Genomic DNA, 23,342 nt, shown 5'->3' with positions numbered 1-23,342 from the left:
GTACGGGACTTGACCAGAGCAGGAGCAGAACCTGGGCTGCCCACCTTCCTGTCGACTGGAGGCTGCGGCAGAGCCCTGGCTCCTCATAATGGTAACAAAGGAATTTTTTCTCTGGACCTAAATAGCAGTTACAGTAGAGGGCTGATGGGAGGGGCAAGAAGGGGCGTGGCTGAGGCCTCCAGTGTCCAGGGGGCCTTCCGCACACTGAGACCCCAAGGCCCGGACTCTGTAAGTAGGGGCCACAGAGATTCCTAGCCCCCTAGAAGCTGCATGGACCAGCTTGGACAATATGTGGAGGAGGCTGGACAAGAGGCCTTTGTGTCTCCCGGGTGAAGGTCCCTGGGGCACTGCCGAGGCGGCTGAGCCACACAGGACTGTGTGTCCACCCTGCTCCTGCTCCTGGCAAGGCTGCAGCCAGGCCACAGTCAGCTGATGTGGAGCCCAGCAGGACTCAAGGTCCCAGGGCCCTGGGCAAGCTCCTTGGCCACAGAAACAGACCTCCTGTGCACTGGTCCAGACACTGACTGTCTAAAGCCATACATGGAAGGTCACTGGTTGTTGGGAGGGTGAGTGTAATTGCCTCTAATTCACAGTAAAGGAGGCCCTGAAAGGGGCTGGAACTGGGTCAAGGTCTCCCAGAGTCAGTGCTGAAGCTGAGCCAGAACATGCACTCCTGACGCCTAGACCAGAATGAGAGAGAGGGGGGCATTCATTCATTCATCCATTCAAACATCCAACAAGTATTGAACAACTCCTGGGACCTCTGGGACCAGTGAGAAGAAGGCAGACAGACCTGGTCCCTGCTCTCCTGGAGCTCACAGTCCAGGAAAGGGACAGACATAGGGTCCCTGGCCACAGGAGCCACGGGAGTGGGGTTGAGGGTAGAGAAGGGAGTGATGTCTGTGTCTGGAGTCGTCTGAGAAGGCAGCTCAAGGGAAGCAGCTGAAGATGATGGACCAAGAAAAGCCGAGTGTTCAGGAAATTTCTAGTGACTCTTTTTGGCTGAGATTAAGCACAGAGAGCACAGGGGAGGCTCCCCCCACCCTCCTCCCCAGAGGTGGAGAGTCAGAACCCTGAATGCCCGGATTTCTTCCTGGAAATAGGAGGCAAGTGCTCTGAGCAAGGTGCCTGGGAAGAGTGGACACAGGTTCGGGGAAGGTCTCGCGGTGGGCAGCGACAGGGGCCACAAGAATGCCAAACTTTGCAAAACTTTAGCGTCTCTGAAAACCACTCATCATCCCATATGAGGAAGCCCAGGGAGCCTCGGTCCCCAGGCGGTAGGACAGTCGCCGCCAGCCCCTCCCCGGGCAGCACCCGAAGCGGACGCCCTGACCCCGCGGCCCTATCGCCCGGCAGCGTCCCCAAGTGGTTGGCGGAGTGTCTGTCGTGACGGGAGGTGGTGATGGCTGTGCCTGGGTCTGTCCAGAGTCCGTCCCGCCCCCGGCCTGACCCGGCAGGGTAGGAAGCCGGGCGGGGCTCTCAGGCCCGTGGGTCCCCGCCGCGGCGACTGGACGCTGGCGCTGGCAACCGGGAGTCGCGGTCGGGGCACTGCGGGCTGACGAGCGCCCTGCGAGGTGAGAGCGGGCCGCCTGCAGGGCCCGGAGACGAGGAGACGGCAGCGGGCGGGCCCGAATACGCGGCCGGTGGCGCCTCAGCCGGCACCGGGCAGGCAGAGCGGAGCGCGCGGGGCTGGCCGAGGAGGCGCGGTTCCCAGCCGGTGTGAGCGCTCCGGCAGGTCCGTGGTAGAGCTGGGTCTCCACTGGAGCTTCGATCTTGGGGAATGTGGACGGATACCCGCACGGATACCCGGGTGAACGTGCACGGATACCCGGGTAAATGTGCGTCCGCGTATTTGGGCAAGTCTTTGTCACTGGGTGAGTGAGTGCGCCCCTGCGGGGTCGAGTTGCTGAACCTGTGGAACTTGTTTGTGTTTGTGCTCTGGTGTGGGCGCCCCGGCAGCATGGGACCAGGGCCAGAGACAGGCCAGCCTTGGAGGCCCGCTGAGCCCCCTCCCTCCAGGGGCGCTCTGGGGGGCAACCTCGCCTGGGCATCGGCAAGACTTGGGGGGGCCAGAGCAGAGGCCTAGAAGGACAGTTAACCCTCTGTCAGGGCAGTTTTAATGTGGCAGGCTGCGGTACGAAGGATCAGTCTGGAGAAAGACAGTTCCCTCTCTCCCCACCCCAACTAGGGCTGCAGGTGTCAGGCTTGGGGTCGCCAGGAGCCAGACCCAAGGGCCAGGCCCTGCTGTGAACCAGAACTGCCAGTTTGGAGTCTGTGGGACTGATGGCAGCTGTTCCTTTCATCATGCATCCCCAGCTTCCCTGGGCCCACAGCCTGAAGTGCCCACTTTTTTGGGATCTAGGCCGGAATAATGGGGAGCTTTTGAGGGTCAGGGTGGGGCCCAGATAAAGTCTCAGCTAACTATTGGTGGGAGCGGCTGGGAAAGAGAGTCTTTGAGCAGACAGAGCCCCCTGAAAGCTCTCTGGAGACCCAGAGAGCTATACTCCACCGTGCCTTGTACACTGTGTGACCGTGGGCAAGGCATGTCCCTTCTCTGAGCCTCAGTGGCCTCGTCTGTAAAGGGGGAGTAATAATGATGTGGAACATGAGGACAGTTGTAGAGCTGGTGTGTGGGTCATGTTCAACACAAATATCCTCCTGGGCAGGCTCAATGCTTGGGGGTGGGGGGATCAGTTCCTGGAGGGAACTTCCTGAAACCCAAATCCCAATCATTCTCCTCCTTGGGCTAAACTTTCACAGGACTTCCACTGGACTAAGCCTGAGCCCCTTGGCCTGGGACTCAAGGCCCCTGAGAACTGGTCCTTGCCACCTTCTCCAGCCACCTCTCCTGCCTGACTCTTCACCCTCTAGTAAATGCATGTAATCTGCTGTGCGCAGTAGTCAGTTTCTTGCTTCTGGACCATTGCATATTCTATACTCACTGCCTGAACTGCCCTCCTACTCTCATCTTCTTCAGTTGGAGAACTACCCGGCCTTGGAGACCAGTTCAGATGCCCCCTCCTCTGGGAAGCCTTCCTTGATTCCCCCAGCTGGGTTGGAGCCTCTTCTGGGCTCTTGCAGTCCTGGTCCCACCTTGGACTGTTACGGTCTCTGTCTGTCTCCTCCTTCCCTCTCCCAAGGTCTGGGGACCCCTGGAGGGCAGGAACTGGGTCTCACTCATTTTTGTGTTGCCAGGACCCTGCACAGTGCTGAGCTAAACTGGGAGAGCAGCAGCAGCCCCTAACCCCTGCCCCCTGTCCCCAGCTTCCCCAGTGAAAGCCTGTCTACAGTGGAGCTCCACGTCATTACAAAGAAGGGGAAACCGGAATCAGGTCACCAGAATGGGTGCACAGATTGTCAGAACAGTGTGTCCTGGGGCACTACAGGACTCAGGGTGCACAAGCTGAAAACGTGGATTTCATCCAGAAGGCAATAGGGAGCCTTGGAAGTTTTGTGAGCAGGGCATGGTCAGAACAGCATTTCAGAAAGATCTCTCTGGTTGCAGCGTGGAGAATGGATTGAGTAGTGTTGAGTACGAGAAGCTTAGGGCATTTGTGAGATTGACACCAGAACCATCCAGGCATTATTTAAAGTTGGAGCCCTTGTCCCCGTGGCCAAACACTTCTCTGAGTCCTCAGATGCTCTTGCTGAGGAATTTGGGGAGAGTTAGGACTCTCCCTCCCCTAGTAGGAGCCAGGAGACTTGAAATTGATCTCATCCCAGCTTTGCCCCCAATACGCTGGGTGACCTTGGGACAGTTCTTGCCCTGCCAGCCTCTAAAAGGAGGCCAGAACCAGTGAAGTCTTGAACTGAGAGTATGTGGGGCTGGGGGGAGGGGACAGCTGGCATGAAAGGCTTATCACTTTCCACTTCGTCTTACCTTGGGCTGTCCTGGGGTCTGGTTGGAGGGGTTGGAGTGTCACGGTGGGTGACACTCACACATGGTTGCCAAGCTTGGACTGCAAAGTGAGACTATGGCCCCTCCTTTTTTGTCCTCCTCCTGCCCAGGGTGCACAGAACTTTGAGGTTTCTGGATCCTCCAAGGACCAGCTAAAAGAGTGTGAGAACATCACCAAGTCCTCATAGGTGACCCTGTGAAGGCTTTGATTTGGCTTCTTTCCTGGCTGTGAGGAGCCACTGTGCCCCTTTAGGTGTCAGTTTTGCCATCTGTAAATTGGGCGTGATGGTCCTTGTATCTTCGGATGCAGGTTGCTATGAGGATTCTTAAGACAGTGTCTAGGAAAGGGCCTTGTAAGCTGTAAAATGCAATGCACAGGGGAGGCGCGTGATACTTACAGACCTAAATGCATTTTGAAGACGATACAAGAACACAAATGCAATAGTGAGGGATCGTGCTGGTTATTGGAATTTTAACTATTGACAGCCTTCCTCTCCCTGCCCTCTCTGCAGAGACAGCTTACTAGTAACATTTTATAAATGTACTTCATTTTATCTTCCACCAGCCCCGTAAGGGAGGAATTATTACTCGCATTTTGCAGATAAGGAAATAAAGGCTCAGAGAGCACCTTGACCAAAGTCACAAAGCTGGTGAAAGCTGGGATTCCTGCCTACCTGCCCTACCTAGCTTATCCCTCCGCATTCAAGACAGAAGCCCCATCTGGGTGAGGCCAGGTCCTCTAGTTTTCAGGCTGAAGGAAGTTTGAATTCCATCCTGAAAACACGTCTTCAGTTCTTGCTTGTGGCCTGATTACCCAGCTGCTGGTAAGATAGTATCTGCTCAGGCTGCCCACAGGGCTGGAGAAGCCTTGCTGATCTGGGTGAGAGGGGGTGCAGTCACCCCGGTGAAGTCTTTCCTCTCCCCAGCTTCCTTCTGTGGGTCTGTCTGGTGTACCTTTTGACCCACACCTTCCTCTTAGGCCTGCCTTTGTGTCCTCAGGTCTGGCCTCTCCCAGCCATTGGGAGACTGGATATGGGGGCCTTCCCTGACCTCTGTACTCATCCTAGAGGTCAGTTGCAGGACTAGGTCAGGCCGGGCCCACTGTCCCTCTCTGTCCACATCACCCAGCACAGGCTGGGTACAGAGAAGGTGCCAGTGAGTGTTTGGGAAATGAATGACCAGGTGAAATTAGGTGTATAATAGAAGAGAAAGATCTTGCTCCATGGAGAGATACAGTTGGTTCTTGAGCAGAGGGGTTCCTCTACTCCTCTGTCATGCCATCTCCAAGGACTGAGTTGTGACTGGTCCAGTGAGTAGCTGGAGTCCCTGCTAGGAAGATGGGCAACCTATGCCCTTCTGGGCGGCTGCTTCCTCCTTGGTGCTCCACCCTGGTGCCCTGTCATCACAGTGACAATGACACTGCCTGGGCACTGGAGCATGGGAGGAGGGCCTCCCTCAGACTTCCTGGGGCCCTCTCCTCTCCTCTCCCCTCCCCCTGCCTTGGGGAGGATCCTGGTGTTGCTACAGCTTCCTGGTGAGCGCGCAATCTCCCCAGCCTCAACTTGTGGGAGGAGTCTTGCTGTGGCTGGGCTGTGGGCCAGCAAGGATGCTTTCCATCTCACAAGGAAATCCAGGGCCAAGGGATCAGCTCCCCTCACTGGACCATTATGTGTGTAGTCTCCTTCTTGATCCCTCCTTTCTTTCTTTTTTTTTTTTTTTTTTTGCGATACGCGGGCCTCTCACCGTTGTGGCCTCTCCTGTTGCGGAGCACAGGCTCCGGACGCGCAGGCTCAGCGGCCATGGCTCACGGGCCCAGCCGCTCCGCGGCATGGGGGATCTTCCCGGACCGGGGCATGAACCTGTGTCCCCTGCATCGGCAGGCGGACTCTCAACCACTGCGCCACCAGGGAAGCCCCCGATCCCTCCTTTCTGACCCCCCCTTTCCTATCCAACTTCCATGTGGCACCATCTTTGCAAAGATCACCTCCTACCATGTCCTTCCCTGCTTAAGCCCTGCCAGGGCTCCTCATTTTCCTCAGGATTGAGGCCTCAGCCCGGCCTTCAAGCCTTTCCGTGTGAGACCTCAGGCCCTCCCACATTCTGTGCCACCTAACCCTCCACTCCAACTTCACATGACCCCCCAGTCTTCCCCCGACAGGCCACGCTGTCACACCACGGCGTCTTTGCACGTGCTCCTCCCTCTGCCTTCAGTGCTCTCCTACATTTTTGTCTACCTGACAAACTCCATATCATCCTTCAAGTCCCAGCTCAAATGACCCCTCCTCAGGGAAGCTCTCCCTGACTACATCCCCACGCCAGTTAGAGGTTACTCTGGATTCCATATCCCCAGGGCTTCCCTTAGTCATGGCTTAATCACTCAAGCGGACTTGGTCCATGTCTGTGTCTTTCTCCCCATCCGGACTGGAGCTCCACAAGGGCCTGACAGAGTCTGATCTGAGTCTGGGTTTGCAGGGTCTTTCTGAGGTTGGGCATATGGGGGTATTAGCAAGTGTTTGTTAAGACACTGTGACTCCTGGGAAAGCGATTTATGATTGTGTTACTCTGAGAGTCTAGACTCCCGTGGTTCTGAAAATCTCAAAACCAAAGCTGTCAGAAGCAATGAATAACAGAAGCGAAGAAACATTTAGCATTCACTCCTGGAACCAGAGACTCCTGGAACTGGACTGTAAGAACCAATGAACTCCAAATCCTGGAAGCACTCTGAGTGAGACAATCAGAATCACAGGCTCACGTATATCCTGGCCAACACTTTTGTCCCTTTTTCTACCTTGGGGTCTCCATTCTCCCTCTTTCCGCCGAAACTGGACCCTTCCTGCTTCTCCACAGACCTGATCACGGCCCCTTCTAGGAGGCTTCCCTGACTCCTCTGACCATGACCCCTCCTCCTCTGCTAGGTCACCTGGTAAGTCCCCCTGCTGAGAAGTGTTCGGGGTCTCTTTGCCAAGATGGGCAGATGCAGCCTCCACATTAGGACAGCACATGATCTGCTAGCCCCACGGAGCACCCACCTGCCCCCCTTGTCTTGCTCATTCTTCATGAGCAGTCTTACGTAGCAGTGATTCTCCCTGTCTGACCAGTGAGGAACCTGAGGCTCAGAGAGTGGAACTGACTTGACCAAGATTGCACAGCATGGATGGTTCCAAGTTGGAGCCTGAACCCAGGGTTCTTGCCTCTTGAGTATGGCTGGAGACGTTCGAGTGTGATGGGTTGGGGTGGGGTCCAGGGCATTGTGGTTCTGAACTTGTTCAGTTTAGCAACTGCGCGGGGCTGTGCTGTGTCAGAGGTGGATCAGATGGCTTGGAGTCCTGCCCTGGAGTGGGTTTGGGGGTGCTCAACCCCACACTGAAAATTAGAAGACCAGACCTTGATAAGGCCCTTCCTCTTCAGGAGTCTCAGTTTCCTGATCTGTAAGGTGGGAGGACCAGCCTAGCTGACCTGAGACCCACACACTCAGATGCTCTGAGCTCAACCCCAATGGGTGGCTCCTACGGTCAGGATCCTGAGGGCTCCCAAGGGGGAGAGAGATTCCAGAAGGGGCTACAGAGACCCAGGGCCTCCAGCGGAGGCTGCAGAGGCTTCACACGACAACAGCACCTGCTGATGACATCTGAGGTTAGCCCTCAGCTATTTCCCCAGACAAGCCCCAGTGTTCATGGTGCAGAAAGCACACCAGAAAAGGCTGGGGGCCTATTGGCCTTCAGCCCCATGGAGGACATTTGGGAGGGGGCAGAGGATGACTTCCAAGATTCTTCCTATCCTCGAACCCAGCCTTGTCCTCTCTACTCCCCTCAAGCCACAGGGATGACTGACAGTTTCCCAAACATATTGCCCCAGTTTTCGCTCACTCTGCTCCTCTTCTCTCTCCACCCTCTTGACTCCTACCCATCTTCCAAAGGCAGGTGTCCTCTCCTCCAGGAAGCCTTCCCTGATCACTGCCCGCCCCCCATTCCCATTAGCGTCCCTCTTGGTTCCTTCAGCTCTCATCACCTTAAGTTGTTGCTGACTCTTTCTGGTTCTTCCCCTGTCCTCTTCCCTCCACCCTCAGCCTTGACAGTGAGCTCCTCAAGATCACGGAAGGGTCTGACCCACCTCAGAGTCCCTAAGTGCCCCGCACAGGGACAGGTGTAGGTATGGCAGCCCCTGCAAAGGGTGAGTGAGTGATGGGGTATGGTGGGGTGTAAGTCCTGCGGGGGATCCCTAAGCTGCCCTCCCTTCTGAGGATAGCCTTCCGTGTGGGAACCTTGATCTGTGGTCAGTCTGGCTGTAACCTTGCTTCTCTGCCCATAATACCTGTGGGTTTCCTGCCCCTCTTATCTTCCTGGGATACCCCCATCCTCCCTGCCTTCTTCACGTGCTAAAATCATATCTCTTTTAATTATTTCACAAAATGAGTCTAAATCATCTCCTTTAGTTATCTCGACAAACTTACGAGGCAGGTACTGTTCTTAGATTGCAAAGAAATTGAGAGTTAAGTTGTGGAGCTGAGGCTTGTCCAGATCCTATAGCTGGGAATGGCAGAACTGGGATCTCTCACCCACCCAGTGCCCTCCCCTGCCCCTCAGTGGTGTTCTGGATCCAGAGCCTCTGTTTTCCCTTCACAGCACTCCACCCCCAGCAGAGGCAGGCAGCAGGAGTTTCCAGAATGGTGATGGGTCACTTTCCCCTGTCAAACTGGACAGGGCCAGCCAGGTGGGTATGGAGCAGGCAGTACATTCCAGAGCCACCCTAGTGGAAGCTGGAATGTTGTCCAACCACCTTGGAAATTCTGCAACCAGCCTGGGAACTGCCCCAGTCACTCCTCCTGGCTTTGGGGTCACTAGCCTGGGACCACAGGGAGAAAGACCCAGTGTGGGATAGAGACAGAGCCAGGTTAAGGGAGAGGGTAGTCCGTCTGCATGCTAGGCTTGGCTCTGCCCTTGCCTTATTGGTGACCTTGGGTGAGATCTTGGGCTACCCTTTCTGGCCTTGATGGTTTTTCTTTTTTAACTGTAAGATGGGTACAGTAACCATCATGGCTGCTTCACAATGGGGAACTACCAGGAAGAGTAGATCTTGGGCCCTGCCCGTAAGATGTTCCCTCCGGTGGAGAATTAATCAGACAGGCAAAACTGTGGGGCTCAAAGAGGGCTGGTCAGGGAGCTTCCTGGAAGAGAGGATCCGGGCTTTGGAGGGTATGAGGTAGTTACCCCAAAACTGGGTTCGCCTCTTCATGGGCATCAAGCCAAAAGGCATAACCCAGACAAAGAGCGGGACAGGGAAGTACTTACTACTTGCAGCAAGTAAGGAGAACACTGGGGACCTTTCCCGAAGCAGTGTCTCACCGAACAGCAAAATTGGGGGAGTTTTAAGCTAAGGGTACATGAATATTCACTTGCAAGAGATATGAGCTGAGAACTCAGCATATAATTGGGGCAAAGGTTGACAGGGTCTAAGCTTTAGTTGACTGAGGACTCAAGTCAGAAAAAGTCATCATCATCATTCCTTAGGTTCCAGTTGATCTGGTGGTTGAGCCCTCAAGGGGGGTTTAAATTTTGCAGAACTGCTCAAGAAAGTGCTTCAGGCTAATCTTTACCATTGAAACAGAGCTGGGAATCTTTACAACTGATTTATTGTATTTGCTATTGCTACCTCTCTTGCCCTTAAGATCATTAATTACTGAGACCTGTTCAAGGGCAAGCATTTTTGGCCAGGCTTAAATCCTAGGCCTAATATGGCTTCTCTTATGCCAAGAAAGCCATGCCTGGTTTTCTTTCTCTGGGGAACCCCTACCTTATCTGCTTACGGTCAGGGGCATAGCTCCTAAAGTCAGACAGACGGGGGCTGCTCTGCCATTTGCTAGCTCTGTGACCCTGGAGAGGTCATTCAACCTCTCTGAAATTCTCAGGACTAAACGAGAAGAGGTTGATGGAGCCATCTAACATGGAACTTGGCACAGAGAAAGCATTCAACTCTTGTTATGACATAGCCGTTAGAAGATAAGGGAGGGTATCCCTAAGCAAAGATATGACCATGGGACTGCTTTTGCTGTATTGGAGACAGAAAGATGAGGGTGGAGGCGGAGAGGGAGAGTGGTGTGGAGGATGGCAGGCACCAGATCAGCAGGGCTTTGAGTGCCAGGCTCAGGAACTTAGATGTCAACCTGAGGGCAATGGGGAGCCATGGAAGGATTTTGAGCTCCATAGTATGTGGTCAGATGTGTGGTTTAGGAAGACCCATAACTGCAGTATGAAAGATGGACAGGAGGGGCAGGAGTGGAGGCAGGGAGTAAGTAGGCTAGTGCAATGGTCTGGAGGAGAAATGCAGGCTCAAAACCACGGGGTCGGGAAGAGTGGCACGTCTAAGCCACTGCATTGGTCGAACTGACAGGGCTTGGTGAGTGATGGTTTCACATGGGTGGGAAAGAGAGAGGTTGTCAAGGGTATACTGGAGCTTTGAAGCCTGGAAGGATGGATGGTAGAGACCCTTCTCAGAAATGGGAGAGTGGCTTTGAGAACATGTGTTGTTCTACCTTAGTCTTTTGAGTGAAGATATCGCCCTAGGAGGAGAACACTGGGTGTGACCCTGGTGGAGTGGGCGAAAAGGTGAAGCTCTTTCTTTCACCTTGTCACTAGACTCCAGAACAGACTGGCAAACAGCTACCAGCCCACTGGCCAATGTCAGCCTGAGACTCTTGGGGCAAGGTGCACTGGGAAGACGGTGGTCCAGGGCCTTTCCAGTGCCCCCTCCCCCTGCTCTATTCCTGCAGCCACCCATCTCCTCTCCCCACTTTCCTCCATGCTTGCATTGTACTTCCAGCTTGGGGACCTGGCTCAGCTGTCTCAGACCCCACTCCCCCATTGCAGGGAAATGAAATCGGGAGAAAAAGGAGGGGGATGTTCTTCTCCGAGATGGGTCTGAGGTTCTGCTGGGACCTGACCACACAGAGGCGTTCCTCCACCAGGTCACCATCCCCTCACTGAAGCACTGTGCCTGCTCTGTGGGAGGGGCTTCAGGCAAGACATAAAACTAGGGCCAGAATCCAGACCTGGGTTCTGCTCTTGGCTCTGTCCCTGGCTTATTGTGAGGCCTTGGGCCTTAGTTTCCTCCTCTGTCAAATGGGAGGTTGGCAGAGGTGATTTCTAAAGGCTGTTCCAGGCCCTGACTGTTTAAGACTCTGGGAGAGAGTGTGTGTGTATACATCTGAGTATGACTATGTACATCTCTGTGTATCTGTGTATCTAGGTGTATCCATGCCTGTGTGTGTCCTTGTGTGTTTACAACACCTGTGGAGGAATGGTTAGAGGTGGGATGAGGGAGGAAGGGTATTCCAGATAGAGACCCAGCTTGAGCTAAACTAGATTGGCCAGAGTACTGTCGAGTGTACACTGAACAAGGAGGGTATTGACTGTTTCCAGACCAGGACCAAGGGAGGGGACACTGGAGGCTCAGCTCAACTCTGCAGGGTATGGGGGAGACTGCCTGGCAGAGCCACCCTCCCGTGAAAGGGGACCTGGGCCTGAAGGTTGGGAACAACCGTCCCTAGAACATGTGAGCTAAGGGTGGACGGCTAGGGGTTGAGGGTGGGCAGAGGACACTCCTGTCTACCGGGACAAGCACACCAGCTCACCTCTTTGCCTCTTTCAGACCAAGATTGGAGCAGAGGAGGCAGCCCGGGGAAGGCTCAGCCTGGCTGACTTCCCGTGACCCAGAGCCCAAGCTGTCTCCACCTCCCTGTCTCAGGAGCCCAGGCACTGCCTGCCCTGAGAAATGCTGGAAGCTGGGCGAGGCCCCAGGCCAGGGGACCTGTTTTTCCTGTTTCCCACAGAGTTCCCTGCAGCTCGGTCCAGGGGTCCAGGCGGGTGCATTCATGAGTGAGGAATCTGAGCCTGCGCTGAGCATCCTGACAGTGAGAGCAGGGGCTGGTCAGGTATGGGTGTGCAAGGGCAGGGTCTACTGGCTGGGAGGCTGGGAGGCTGGGAGGCTGGGAGGCTGGGGGGCTGGGGCCGGTGCACTCGTGCATGTGTATACACTGAACTGGGGGTAAATCAAGGGGATCTGTGCCCTGCTCCCTCGTTCCCAGGCTGTGATGAATTCAGGCTTCAGAGCCAGACAGCCCTGGGTATCAAACCCAATCTTTCCAATTCCTGGCAAGCTATTGAACAAATAGCTTAACCTCTATGGCGGCATCTGGCAAGGAATGAGGTGAGGGATGAAATGAGAATGCTGCAGGGAAGTCGCTCTGCCCAGACTTGACCCCTACAAAGTGAAGGCGGGTGGTGATCTAGGATCAGGAACTCCTGAACCAGAGATGGGTGAGGTAAAGGAATGTGGATCAGAGAGCTGACCCGTCTCCAGAATGCCTGGGTCCGGTTCCCCTCCCTCTGGCATTTCTCTGATGTGTCCGGAGTAGAGCAGGGCTCTTGAAAGAGAGACAGTCCAGGAGCCTGCCTAGGGCAGGAGCAGGCCTCAGGTGAGCTGGGCCCCTGGAGGGCTGTTGTGACCCCTGGCCACCTAGGATCAGCTGCTGAGAAATCCTTCAATGTCATTGTCCTGTGAAAGGTCCTCAGAGGAATAAGGGAAAGGAGAGCCACCATCATAAAGCTTAGCCTCCTCTGGCCTCCCATAGCTCTTGTGCTTGCTTCATTCATTCATTCACTCACTCATTCGTTCATTCTCTCATTCATGTCATACCTGCTTTGGATCAGGCCTCTTGCTGGATGATAGGACCAGAGAAAGGAATCAGATGGACCCAGCCCTCCAGGAGCACCTGGAATGTGTTGGGGTAGAGAGTGGAAGGACAAATTCCCAGCAGGTGTGAGGAATGCCCTGGGGGATTAGTGATGGAGGGGGAGAGCTTCAGAGATGAGGTGACATTTGAGAAGAGCCTTGAGGGATGGGCAGGATAGAGTGCAGTGTGTGTGGGTCTGGAAAGGCTTTCTAGACAGAAAGAACAGCAATACACAAAGGCAGGAAAGCCTGGCAGGCACTTACATGGCTCACATCTCCCTCCACACTAGGAGCTCTTGAGCACAGGGCCAGCCAGAACTGGACACAGAGGGGCTGGTGAGTGGTGTTGGACAAAGGTAGGCGGGAGCTGGTCCTGGGGAGCTGGGAGTGAGGCCCCAAGGGCATCAGGGGTCAGGAGAGGCAGTGGAGAGGGTTGATGGGGAGGGCTGGGCACTTGGCTGTCTCCATAAGCAGGGGCTGGTCAGAGCGGGTGGAGCAGGAAAGATGTTCTCACAGGTTGGTGGGCCAGCCTGTGGAGGGGTAGGACAGGCAGGGTCAGTCTGGACAGGGGCCACAATGATAGAGTCCCCAGCTGGCCTGTGAGGGTGGAGGTCAGGATGTCTTAAAATAGGTGGAAAGGGCAGCTCCCTTGGTTCATGAGAGACTTAGGGAAGTTTCTGCCCCTCTCATCAGTGTCAGAGATTCCATCATGAGTAATTAGCAAGAAACTGTGTAGAGCAATGAGATGTTGACCATGAAGGGAGGATGAGGGCCCTGACCCCGACTCTGAGGAGAGACCCAGCAGGCCTCAGCACCTGGGCAGGAGCAGAGCAGCAGTGGGGAGGTGGAGCTGGGGGGATGCTCCCTGAGCAGGGAGTACAGAGGGGCCACCCTCCCTGTCTCCAGTGGGGCAGAGCACCTCATGGGGGAAGTTTGAGAACCACAGTTCTACCAGGCCAGGGGATTCAGCCCATGAGAGGTCTGAACCTCAGGAGGGCAGGAAATACCTGATGTCCTCTGGGGCTCTGTGGCAGAGCTGCACACCCCAAGCCGGTGTCCCCAGGGAGAATGGCTCCTCCACAGATTCTTAGTCTCACACCCGGGCTTCCAGGCTCCTCCTACAGCTCCTGTGAGCCAGCAACTCCTGCTCATCTCCCAGTGCACCAGACCTGCTGGTCCCAGCCTTCGCCCTTCCCCACAGTCCATGATGTGGCATCTCACACTTACCATGCCCGACACTGAGTTCCCCCTCCTCCCGACCCCTGAGCCTGAGGCATCCTGGCCCCTCCTCCATGCAAACTCCCTCTGGGCCAGTCTCTCCAGCCACCCTCTCAAACAGCTCTCAGACCTCTTCCCTCACGAGGTCCCCAGGCCTGACCCCAGCCTGGGCCTTGGAGTCATTCCCCTGGTCCACCACACTCACCTGCTTCACAGCCTCCAGGACCTTCTATCTCTCTCTTCCACCCCTGGCCTGAGAGAGCTCCCCAAAGATTTCAGGAAAAAGCTGCAGGTGAGCTGAGCCTCGAAGCTCGTAACACACAGTGTACCTGCTGTGTGCCAGGCATGGCTCCAAACGTGTTACACGAATTACCTAATCCTCACAGCAGCCCTGTGATATAGGTTCTGTTAACCACCTCATTTTACAGATGAGGGAACAAAGGCAGTCTGTGTCCAGAGGCCGGGTTCTTCTTAATCACCGGAGTTTGCTGCGCTGATGGACAGAGCTGTAATTTGAACAGGTGGAGGCGACGGGTGTGAATGGATCCCAGATTGAAGGAGCAACATAACGGGAGGCAAAAAGCATTGGGTGCATTCAGGAAACTGCAGGTCACAGGGGGTGCGGCTGGTGACAGAGGCTGGATTATGAAAACCTCTGGTACCAGACCGAAGAGCTGGGTTTTCTCCTGAGAGCAGACAGGAGCCACAGGAGGTTTCAAGCAGGAGAATGACTTTGTCTTTTCCAGAGACCCCTCTGGACTGGGGGGACTGAGGCTGGAGACAGGGAGGCCGATGCAGTGGCTCCAGCAGCAAGGGTGGAGGTGACACTGGGCTGCAAGGAGTGGAGTGGGATACAGGAAGTGCTTTCATGCTGGGTCCTGAGTCCTGGCCCCAGGACAGAGGGGTCCCAGCAGTTTGGCCCTGCCAGCGCCCCCCACCCCAACCCCATACTTACCTCCTCACCCTGGATCTGCCCCGGCTCCTTGGGGAGGAGCCTGTGTCCGTGGGAGGGAGGTCACAAGTGCAAGCTCCCTGCCTCCTGGTAGCATCTTTGCTGACAATAGGAGGCAGGGAAGATGGGGGAAGGGGAGGGTTATGGGGAAAGAAGGAGGCTGAGGGAGCAGTGTGTCCTTCAGCACCCCTTAATCTTAACTTCATGGGCCTCAGGCTGCTTCTGGGAGACCAGGCTGGGCAAGAAGCTCGGTGTCTAAGGGAGCGGAGGTCACCGGCCCCGCAGAATCTCTAAGCCCCAGCCTCTCAGGACCCCAGGTTCCAAAATGAAAGGGGTTTTACAGCCCCAGATTCTCAGGGTGGGGAGGACACACATGACATCTGTCCTCTCTGTCATCCCAGACATACCCACACATAGGGCACAAGCCCTTCTGCAGACTCTGCTAGAGAGATGCTTGCACACCCCCGTAAGCAGAGAGTTCACTACCTCCTCCTACAGCCCCTTCCATTGTGGGATGGACCCAGATAGGAACTGCAGCCTATCCTCAGCCTGTGACCTGGGCCAACTTACTTGAATGATCTGTGTCTCAGCCTCTTTATCGGAAACCTGGGCATGATAACTTGGCTCCCTGAACCGTGTTGTAAGGATAGAATGAAGTCACATGAATAAAGCACACATAGTAGTAGTGGGGCTTGAATAATGTCAGCTCCCCCTGCCCCTTCACACTATTAGAAAGTTATTCTTTGTGTTTGTCCCAAACCTGCCCCTCTGGCACTCCCGTTATGATTTCCAGCCTACCTTCTGAGACCTTTGGGCACACCTTTGCCTTCCAGACTGGGATAGTCTGAGAGAGCTCTTGGTCACGTTGGAGGGGTGGGGAGAGGAGGAAGGTGGCATCCTGATCTCCAGGTGCTCACTGTCTGGGCGGTCAGGCATCAGGGCTGTGTTATATGCTCACTGGGGACAAGGTAGGAGAAGGTCAAGGTAGTGATGATGCGTGAAGAGAAGCTGGGCAAGCCTGGAGGAAGCTGAATTTGCCCCCCAGCAGAAGTCCCCCAATGCCCCCACTACCACCTACACCCCAGACTTCCCTGGAATCTTCAGGAGGGTCACAGCCCCATCTGGTAGCCTCATAGGCCAGGGAGCAGGACTTCTGTTTACAGATGCAGAAAGTACCAGAATAGGAGTGCCTAAAAATATTTGCTGAGAGGTGAATGAATGACTGAAGAGGGAGACCCTTGGAAATACTCCCTCAAATACCAAAATACCAGGCACAGGGCCAGAGCCTCCTCAGAGAGAAGAAAGCTGAGCTAAAGGAAAGAACTTCCTGATGCCACCAGGAAGGTGTGGGCTTCCCACTGGCCACAAACAGGCAGTGGGCACTGGGTGTGAGGTGGACCCAGTCAGCCTCAAAGGCCCCTTTCCGTGAATCTCAGATGGTACCCCTTTGGGACCACCAGATCCTCAGGTTCTAGAGCTCAGAATCCTAGATCTAGAACTCTGTGTTCCTGAGGTTCTCAAACAGGGTCACTGATTTTTTTTTTTAAGGCAAGCTGGTAAGTATTTTGGGCTTTGAGGAACATATGGTCTTTGTCACAACTATTCAACTCTATGTAAAGAGATGGGCATGGCTGTGTTCCAATAAAGCTTTATTTACAAAAACAGACTGGTAGGCTGGATTTGGCCCTCAGGGGGTATTTTGCCTCTCCCTGTTCCAATGTGTTAGAATTATATGATCCTGACAGTCATGGATCTCATGCATCCTTAAGGTTCCAGGGTTCCAAGGTTCTGGGCCCCCTGGGTCCAGGGAGAGAGGCAGATCAGATGCAATAAAAGCCTCGAACGTAGTTGGGCAGATCTTAACCGAGGGAGTCTGTGGGCACTTGGGGTTCCTCATGGCCCTGGTCAGGTGGGGGTGTCAGGCTTCCCTGCTGGGTCCTGATGGCCGTTCTCCCCACCACCCCCTTCCCTTCAGGGCGATGGCCACAGGCCCGGGCCTCTGGAATGGCACCATCAATGGCACCTGGGATGGGGATGAGCTGGGCTACAAGTGCCGCTTCAATGAGAACTTCAAGTACGTGCTACTGCCTGTGTCCTACGGCGTGGTGTGCGTGCTCGCGCTGTGTCTGAACGCCGTGGCTCTCTACATCTTCCTGTGCCGCCTCAAGACCTGGAACGCCTCCACCACATACATGTTCCACTTGGCCATGTCGGACGCGCTGTACGCGGCCTCCCTGCCCCTGCTGGTCTATTACTACGCCCGCGGTGACCACTGGCCCTTCAGCACAGTGCTCTGCAAGCTGGTGCGCTTCCTCTTCTACACCAACCTTTACTGCAGCATCCTCTTCCTCACGTGCATCAGCGTGCACCGATGCCTGGGTGTCCTGCGTCCACTGCGCTCGCTGCGCTGGGGCCGGGCCCGCTACGCCCGCAGGGTGGCCGTCGCCGTGTGGGTGCTGGTGCTGGCCTGCCAGGCACCCGTGCTTTACTTCGTCACCACCAGTGCACGTGGTGGCCGCATTACCTGCCACGACACCTCGGCACCCGAGCTCTTCAGCCACTTCGTGGCCTACAGCTCCGTCATGCTGAGCCTGCTCTTCGCGGTGCCCTTCGCCATCATCCTGGTCTGTTACGTGCTTATGGCTCGGCGGCTGCTAAAGCCGACCCACGGGACCTCGGGAGGCCTGCCGCGGGCCAAGCGCAAGTCGGTGCGCACCATTGCCGTGGTGCTAGCTGTCTTCGCCCTCTGCTTCCTGCCTTTCCACGTCACCCGCACCCTCTACTACTCCTTCCGCTCGCTGGACCTCAGCTGCCACACCCTCAACGCCATCAACATGGCTTACAAGATCACCCGGCCGCTGGCCAGCGCCAACAGTTGCCTTGACCCCGTGCTCTACTTCCTGGCTGGGCAGAGGCTCGTGCGCTTTGCTCGGGACGCCAAGCCACCCACAGACCCCACCCCTACCACCCAGCTTCGCCGCAGGCTGGGCCTGCATAGGTTCAACAGAACTGACACTAAGAGGACAGAAGACTCGGCCAGCAGTGAGGACTCTAGACAGATAGAGTCCACACCGCCTGGTAGTGAAAACACTAAGGACATCCGGCTGTAGGACCGGAACCCCTTGGGCCTGTGCCAGTTTGTGTCGGGTGGGACTGTAGACTTGTCCAAATGGGACAGTCTCCCCAGATATGGGCCATCAGTGAATCAGGCCGGATGGTCAAGGGGGCCGTGACCCCAGTGCTCTGTCATTTGACAGGGGCGCAGTTTGTTCTCTGTGGTCCAGAGAGCTCAGCAGTCCCCACATCCTGAGTCACCATTTGTAGGTGAGATGTGGGGAGTAAGGTTTTAAGAAAGGCAAGTGTTTGGGGCCAGCACTGCCCCTGGCCTGAATCCCACATAAATACCTGGCTGTGCCTGCCAAGGTACCTAGGCTGGGCTCCAGACTAATCAAGTCAAGTGGAGAAACAGGCCCAGAGAGGAAAGTGACTTAACCAAGGTCACACAGCCAAGCCTGTGCCTGAGCTGCCTGGGAGGGACAGGGTCGCAGGTTGACCAGAGGACGTTGGTAAGGAGTCAGGGCCGAGCCAGAGGTTCCCACGATGAGTCGGAGTGGTCTGAGTGCCACTGTGGGCTCAGCTCTGAGGGGGACGCCCAGCCCAAGGGATGAACGTCTGGGAACTGATGTCATGAACCCATCTGGAGGCTGGGAGCCAGCTGGAGGCTGGGACTTGTACTAAAGGTGTTGTTACCTGCTGAGCCGGACCCCGCTGTGTAGTTGGAGGTTGGGGATACAGCCTGGGGAGCTCTCACCATCCACACCAGGGTCCTTTCTCCAACCTGTTCTCTTCCGCCTCCCCAGTCGCTGCCTCAGTGGTGGCCTCATACGAGGAATATAAATGTACTCTCCAGACCCCAGGTCATCCTCCACTTTAAAGTTAACTGGCTTTTATGCCTGGTTTTGCTGGGTACAGAGGGGAGTCAGGTGGGGTCCCAGTCCTCAGGATCCCCCAGTTTAGGATTTAATGGCGATGACCAGTCATGCACTGGTAAAAGTTCAACCATTTAGCTGACTCTCGGCGGGGGGTGCGGGGGTGAGGGGAACCCATTATTTGCAGCGTTGCCAGTTTCTGTGGTACAAATACTCCTGCCACAGCCAGTTTCAGACTACCAATGTGATACCAGCCTCCTTGCAAAATTCCTGAAAAATTAACAGAGGGCTCTTGAGAGCAGGTACAAGTTTCTCTAGCACACCACTGGATAATGCTGAGTGGTTGAGGCAGTGGACCAGGGCATCAGGGAAGGCTTCCTGGAGTGGGTGGACTTCTGAGAAAAGCACTTCATCAGAGAAGAACATCCAGGTGCAGGTGCGTTCTAGGCAAAGACATGGGGGCAGGAGAGCAGGGCCTGCAGGAACTGGAAGCTGGCTGGGCAGTTGGTACCCAGGTTCAAGGCAGGAATGGGGAGGGTGGGCGGGTCACAAGGAGGCCAAGTCAGGGCTCCCTCCTTGCCCTGACCATGAGGTTTCTTTTGCACTGGGGATAAGCGTGGGAGAGATTCACTCTTCCTGTCCAGTCCTTTGCCTCTTGGGAAAATCCAGCTACCTGGCATAATGTCTGGTGCTCAGGCTGGGTCAGAGCTTAGTGTGGGGGAGATAAGTGTCACCTGGGACAGGTTCTGGGTCTAGCCAGGACCACTCTGGAGATGTGTGGAGTTCATCTGGACAGGGCCCAGCCCTAGCCTTTGGGCAGGAATAGGGCAAAACTGACAGACCTCACTTTGAACCTCAAGGATAAGGACTCTCTCTCTCTCTCTCTCTCTCTCTCTCCCTCTCCCTGTGGGAGAGCCCTTGCCCGATGGGCCCACTCTGCCTGAGAGAAGGTCCTTCTCTCCCCACCCCACCTACACCTACCTCCTATGACTTCTCCACCCTTCCCACTCTGCCTCTTCAAAACGGCACCCCCCAGAGGTTGCTCACATGGGCTCCCCCATGGACAGGGACCTGTCGTAAGCCATGACCCAAATGATTCCTCTGCACTGTGCAATGTGGGTGACTTGCCCAAAGTAGTGTGAAATGCTCACCTCCCACATTCTAGGTTCTATACTCCTGTTAATGTAGCCCGTGTCCTTATGAGCATTTTTGTGATGATGTCTTACAGTCTGTCCTTGAACATTTCTTGCAGGCCTGAGCCTATCTCTTTCTTACCAGCTGCTGCTCAGGCTGAACCCAATCCCAGTTTATAAGGTGCCTCTACCCAGGTGAGATACTCTACTGGCCAGGAGTGTTAATGCTGAGCTCTGACCCCCTCAGCCCTGCTCAGACTCAGAGGCAGGGAGTTATACATTGTGACTTTGGGGGTTCTCTAGTGTCTGTCTGTGGTTGGGGATGGGGCTGTGTCCACCACAGGCCCAAGTTCCCCTATAGTCCCCATTCCTTTCATGTCCTGCCCAGTTACCCCTCCAGCAGCTGTCCTGGAGACCCCAAGAACTGAGAGCCCCACAGCACATAGAGACCACACTATGGCCTAGTGCCAGGATGCCTTCCTTAAAGCAACTGCCTACAGATTTCTAAGGACACAGGAGCTAGGGGACAGGAGGGCCTGACTCACCATCTAATCCTGTGGCAGGCACTGGTGGGGGTGGGGAATGAAGACCCTAAGGGAACCAGGGACAGGCCCAGGGCCCCTCCTGCGGACCCTAGTCAAACCGTCTGGCTCTACGGTGTGGACATCTGGCCTTGTTCTCAGTGCCCAGGCCCCCTGCCTGGTGGGTGAGGTTCTTTACTCTGTTGCCGTATACTATTTTCAACCCAAGTAAGAACAGGATTTTCCACTCCCAGCCCCAGACCATTGTCCAGCAGTGACGTGGAGGGACCTGCCTGCTCTCAAAATATCTCCTCTTACTCTCTGGGCCTTGCTGCCCTTTCTCCACCTCGTCGCCCTGACATCACTTCCTGGGGCTGTTGACTCCTGAAGGACGCTGTGAAAGGTCACAGCCCCTGCCAGGGACCCCAGGGATTATCCAGCCCAGCTGCAGACTCAAGGCCAGAGAGGGGCAGGGCCTTGTCCAAGGTCACTCAGCAGGTCGGCGTGGTGCCTGGTCGTGCGCCAGGGGCTCGGGCTGCCCCTGCAGCTCTGCTCCATTTAGTGCAGGTCAGTGCCTTTGTGGGAATCCTGCCATCACCCCCACCACCCCAGCTCTTCCCACCTCTGATGGAGCTGGGGAGCTGAGGCCAGGGACCTGGGGCGGAGGGGGGCAGGGAGAGCAGCTGGGAGGAGTAAATGCCTGCTGACTGGCCTACAGCAGCTCTTCTCAGTGAGCTCCGTGCAACGGGGGCAGGGGCCCTGGCACATAGGGGTCTCTGCCCCGGGTGGCATTTGTCCCAGGAAGGACACTCTTACCCTCCAAAGGCTAGGAAAGGCCCTGGCCAACATGCCCTCCAGACACAGTTACTCCTATCTTGGTCCAAGTCAGGCCACCAAAGCTACCCCTCTGCCACCACCCTTGTCAAGGCAGATTTGGGCTGATCTGTTTAGAGCCAGGCCCCTGAGGAAGGGAGCTAAGGTACTAACCCATGTCCCAGGCACCAGGCAGCGCCCTGTCACATCCATTATTATTTATTCTTTACCACCACCGTGTAAAATAGACATTATTACCCCCATTTAGCAGATGAGAGGACAGGCTCTGAGAGGTGAGGACTTGCTCCAGGTTATACAGGCAGTGAACGGGTGAGTCAAGATTGAGTTCAGGTCCATCTGATGCCCAGATTAGTTCCCTTTCCAGTATCGCATGCCACTTGCAACCCCTGCGGGGCAGGAGAGTTTGTAAGCGACCCTTTGTGTGATTCAAGATGAGAGAGGCAGTCTAGTGAGGATGGAGTTAAGAGCACCCGTTCTCTGCCCAGACCACCTGCGTTTGAGGGTTGTCTCCACTTCTTCCAGCTGTGGCACCTTGGGCAAATCAATCTTGCAGCACCTCCATTTTCTCATTTCTAGAAGGAGATGCTACCTCCCACGTAGGGCATTGGGAGGCTTACCTGAATGAATACACATGAAGCACTTAGAACAGGACCTGGCACATGATAAGCGTTTACACACCAGGCACTGTGCCAAGGGGATACAGAGGCGAGCCAGCTGGACCCTGCCCTCAGGGAGTTGACATAACTTAATAAGTAACCACATTGGGATAAGTGAGTTGAAGGAAAGGACAGTGTGTCCGGCCAGTGAGCAAGAGAGTGTCCCCTGTGGGTGAGGCTTCCTCAGGGTGTGGCGGGAAAGAGCAGGTCCATCCTGGGGTGAGGTGTGGGACCACCCTCTGCCCTGCTTGGCACTGGGTGGCTCTCAGGCTCATGAGCTTGTGTGTGTTTACAGAACCTTGTCCAGGCGATGGGCTGTGGAAGGGCAGTAAGGAGAAGTGATGGCAGGAGGAGGAAGACGAGGATGCCTCTGATCTTCCAGAGTCCTCCCCTATGGGCTTGAGGGCTCCCACCCACCCATGGTAGCAGGCTTAACCATTTCTCCCAGACTGGTGGTGCCCACCACAGGGTGCTGCAGCCTCTCCTTGGTTTATCCAAGAGTCAGAGACCCAGGGCTGGAGGACTGGCCTGGAGCTGGGCCAGAGCAGGCAATGGATGGGCAGTTTTTGCTGTGTGACCTGAGGCCAACTGCTTGCCCTCTCTGTGTCACTCTATAGAACCTGAAGACCTTGCTTCCCACATTCCAGTTCTCCCTACCTTAGGGCAGCAGCCACCCAGATTTTTCATCAAAGACACAACTAACAGCTACTCCCCCAGGCACTCCCAAGACCCCATGAGCCCTCAGTTCTGAGGACTAGAGTGGGGCAGTGGGTCTCCCCTAGTATCAAGTGACCAGAAAGGTGAAGTGACTCCACTGGCACCACACATTGCCTTGGAGTGGAGCCAGTTGAATGTCTGATGCTTCTGCCTCCTGTGGGGTGGAGGCTGGAACTTGGCCAGGAGTCACTGGGCTGCAGGATGAAGGATGCATTTACCTTCCCCAGCGGTATGTGCTTGAGGTGTGGGGTGAAGGGTGAGGGAAATGAGCTCATCCTCCTCTGTCCTGATGCACCATGTGACATGGTGAATTTTTTCTTTCTGGGCCTCAGTTTCCAATTTCCCCATATGCAGCGGGCCCTGGCTCTGCCCGGCCACTCCAGCCTCTTCAGTAGGGCTCGCCTCTCTCTTGGCTCCAGCTCAGCCAGGTGTCCAGTCTCAGCCCTGTCCCAGCTAGGAACAATGGACCAGACCGAGCCAGCCCCCAGGGGCTCACCTGAGACTATTTTCAGCCCTTGGAGATGAAGTCAGAAAAGGATTTTCCACTCCCAGCACAATGGCTGCCCTGCACCATTGTCCAGCAGGCATCCGCCTGCCCCAAAGTATCGCCCCTGCTTCTACCCTCTGGGCCTCCCTGCCCTACTCCTCACTTCCCAAACTTGACATCACTTCCTGGGCCTGTTACTCCTAAAAGCCACTGTGAAACAGCATGTGAGCCCCTTGGGAGACCTGACCAACTGGAATCAGTTTTCCCTCT

At 55.6% G+C, this 23,342-nt stretch overlaps 1 protein-coding gene across 5 annotated transcripts; it reads left to right on the top strand.

The window, feature by feature from the left end:
* The first annotated feature begins 1,402 nt into the window (after positions 1–1,402).
* Positions 1,403–18,871, top strand: P2RY2 (purinergic receptor P2Y2). Of its 5 annotated transcripts, none has more exons than XM_060018313.1 (3): positions 1,403–1,574; positions 11,543–11,825; positions 16,771–18,871. In XM_060018313.1, exon 3 carries the CDS (start codon positions 16,775–16,777, stop codon positions 17,903–17,905), a length of 1,131 nt encoding a protein of 376 aa, XP_059874296.1. In that variant the 5' UTR covers positions 1,403–1,574; positions 11,543–11,825; positions 16,771–16,774; the 3' UTR covers positions 17,906–18,871. The 5 variants fall into 5 exon arrangements, with proteins under 5 accessions (XP_059874296.1, XP_059874295.1, XP_059874292.1 ...); XM_060018312.1 differs by having other exon boundaries at positions 1,403–1,735; XM_060018309.1 differs by having other exon boundaries at positions 1,403–1,832.
* Positions 18,872–23,342: the final 4,471 nt, after the last annotated feature.

This window comes from Delphinus delphis, chromosome 8, assembly GCF_949987515.2.
Source record: "Delphinus delphis chromosome 8, mDelDel1.2, whole genome shotgun sequence".
Lineage (NCBI taxonomy): Eukaryota > Metazoa > Chordata > Mammalia > Artiodactyla > Delphinidae > Delphinus > Delphinus delphis.
This window is presented reverse-complemented; position numbering and strand designations above follow the sequence as displayed.

Coding starts and splice junctions, on each gene's coding strand:
- P2RY2 (XM_060018313.1), top strand. CDS start 16,775: ATGGCCACAGGCCCGGGCCTCTGGAATGGCACCATCAATGGCACCTGG.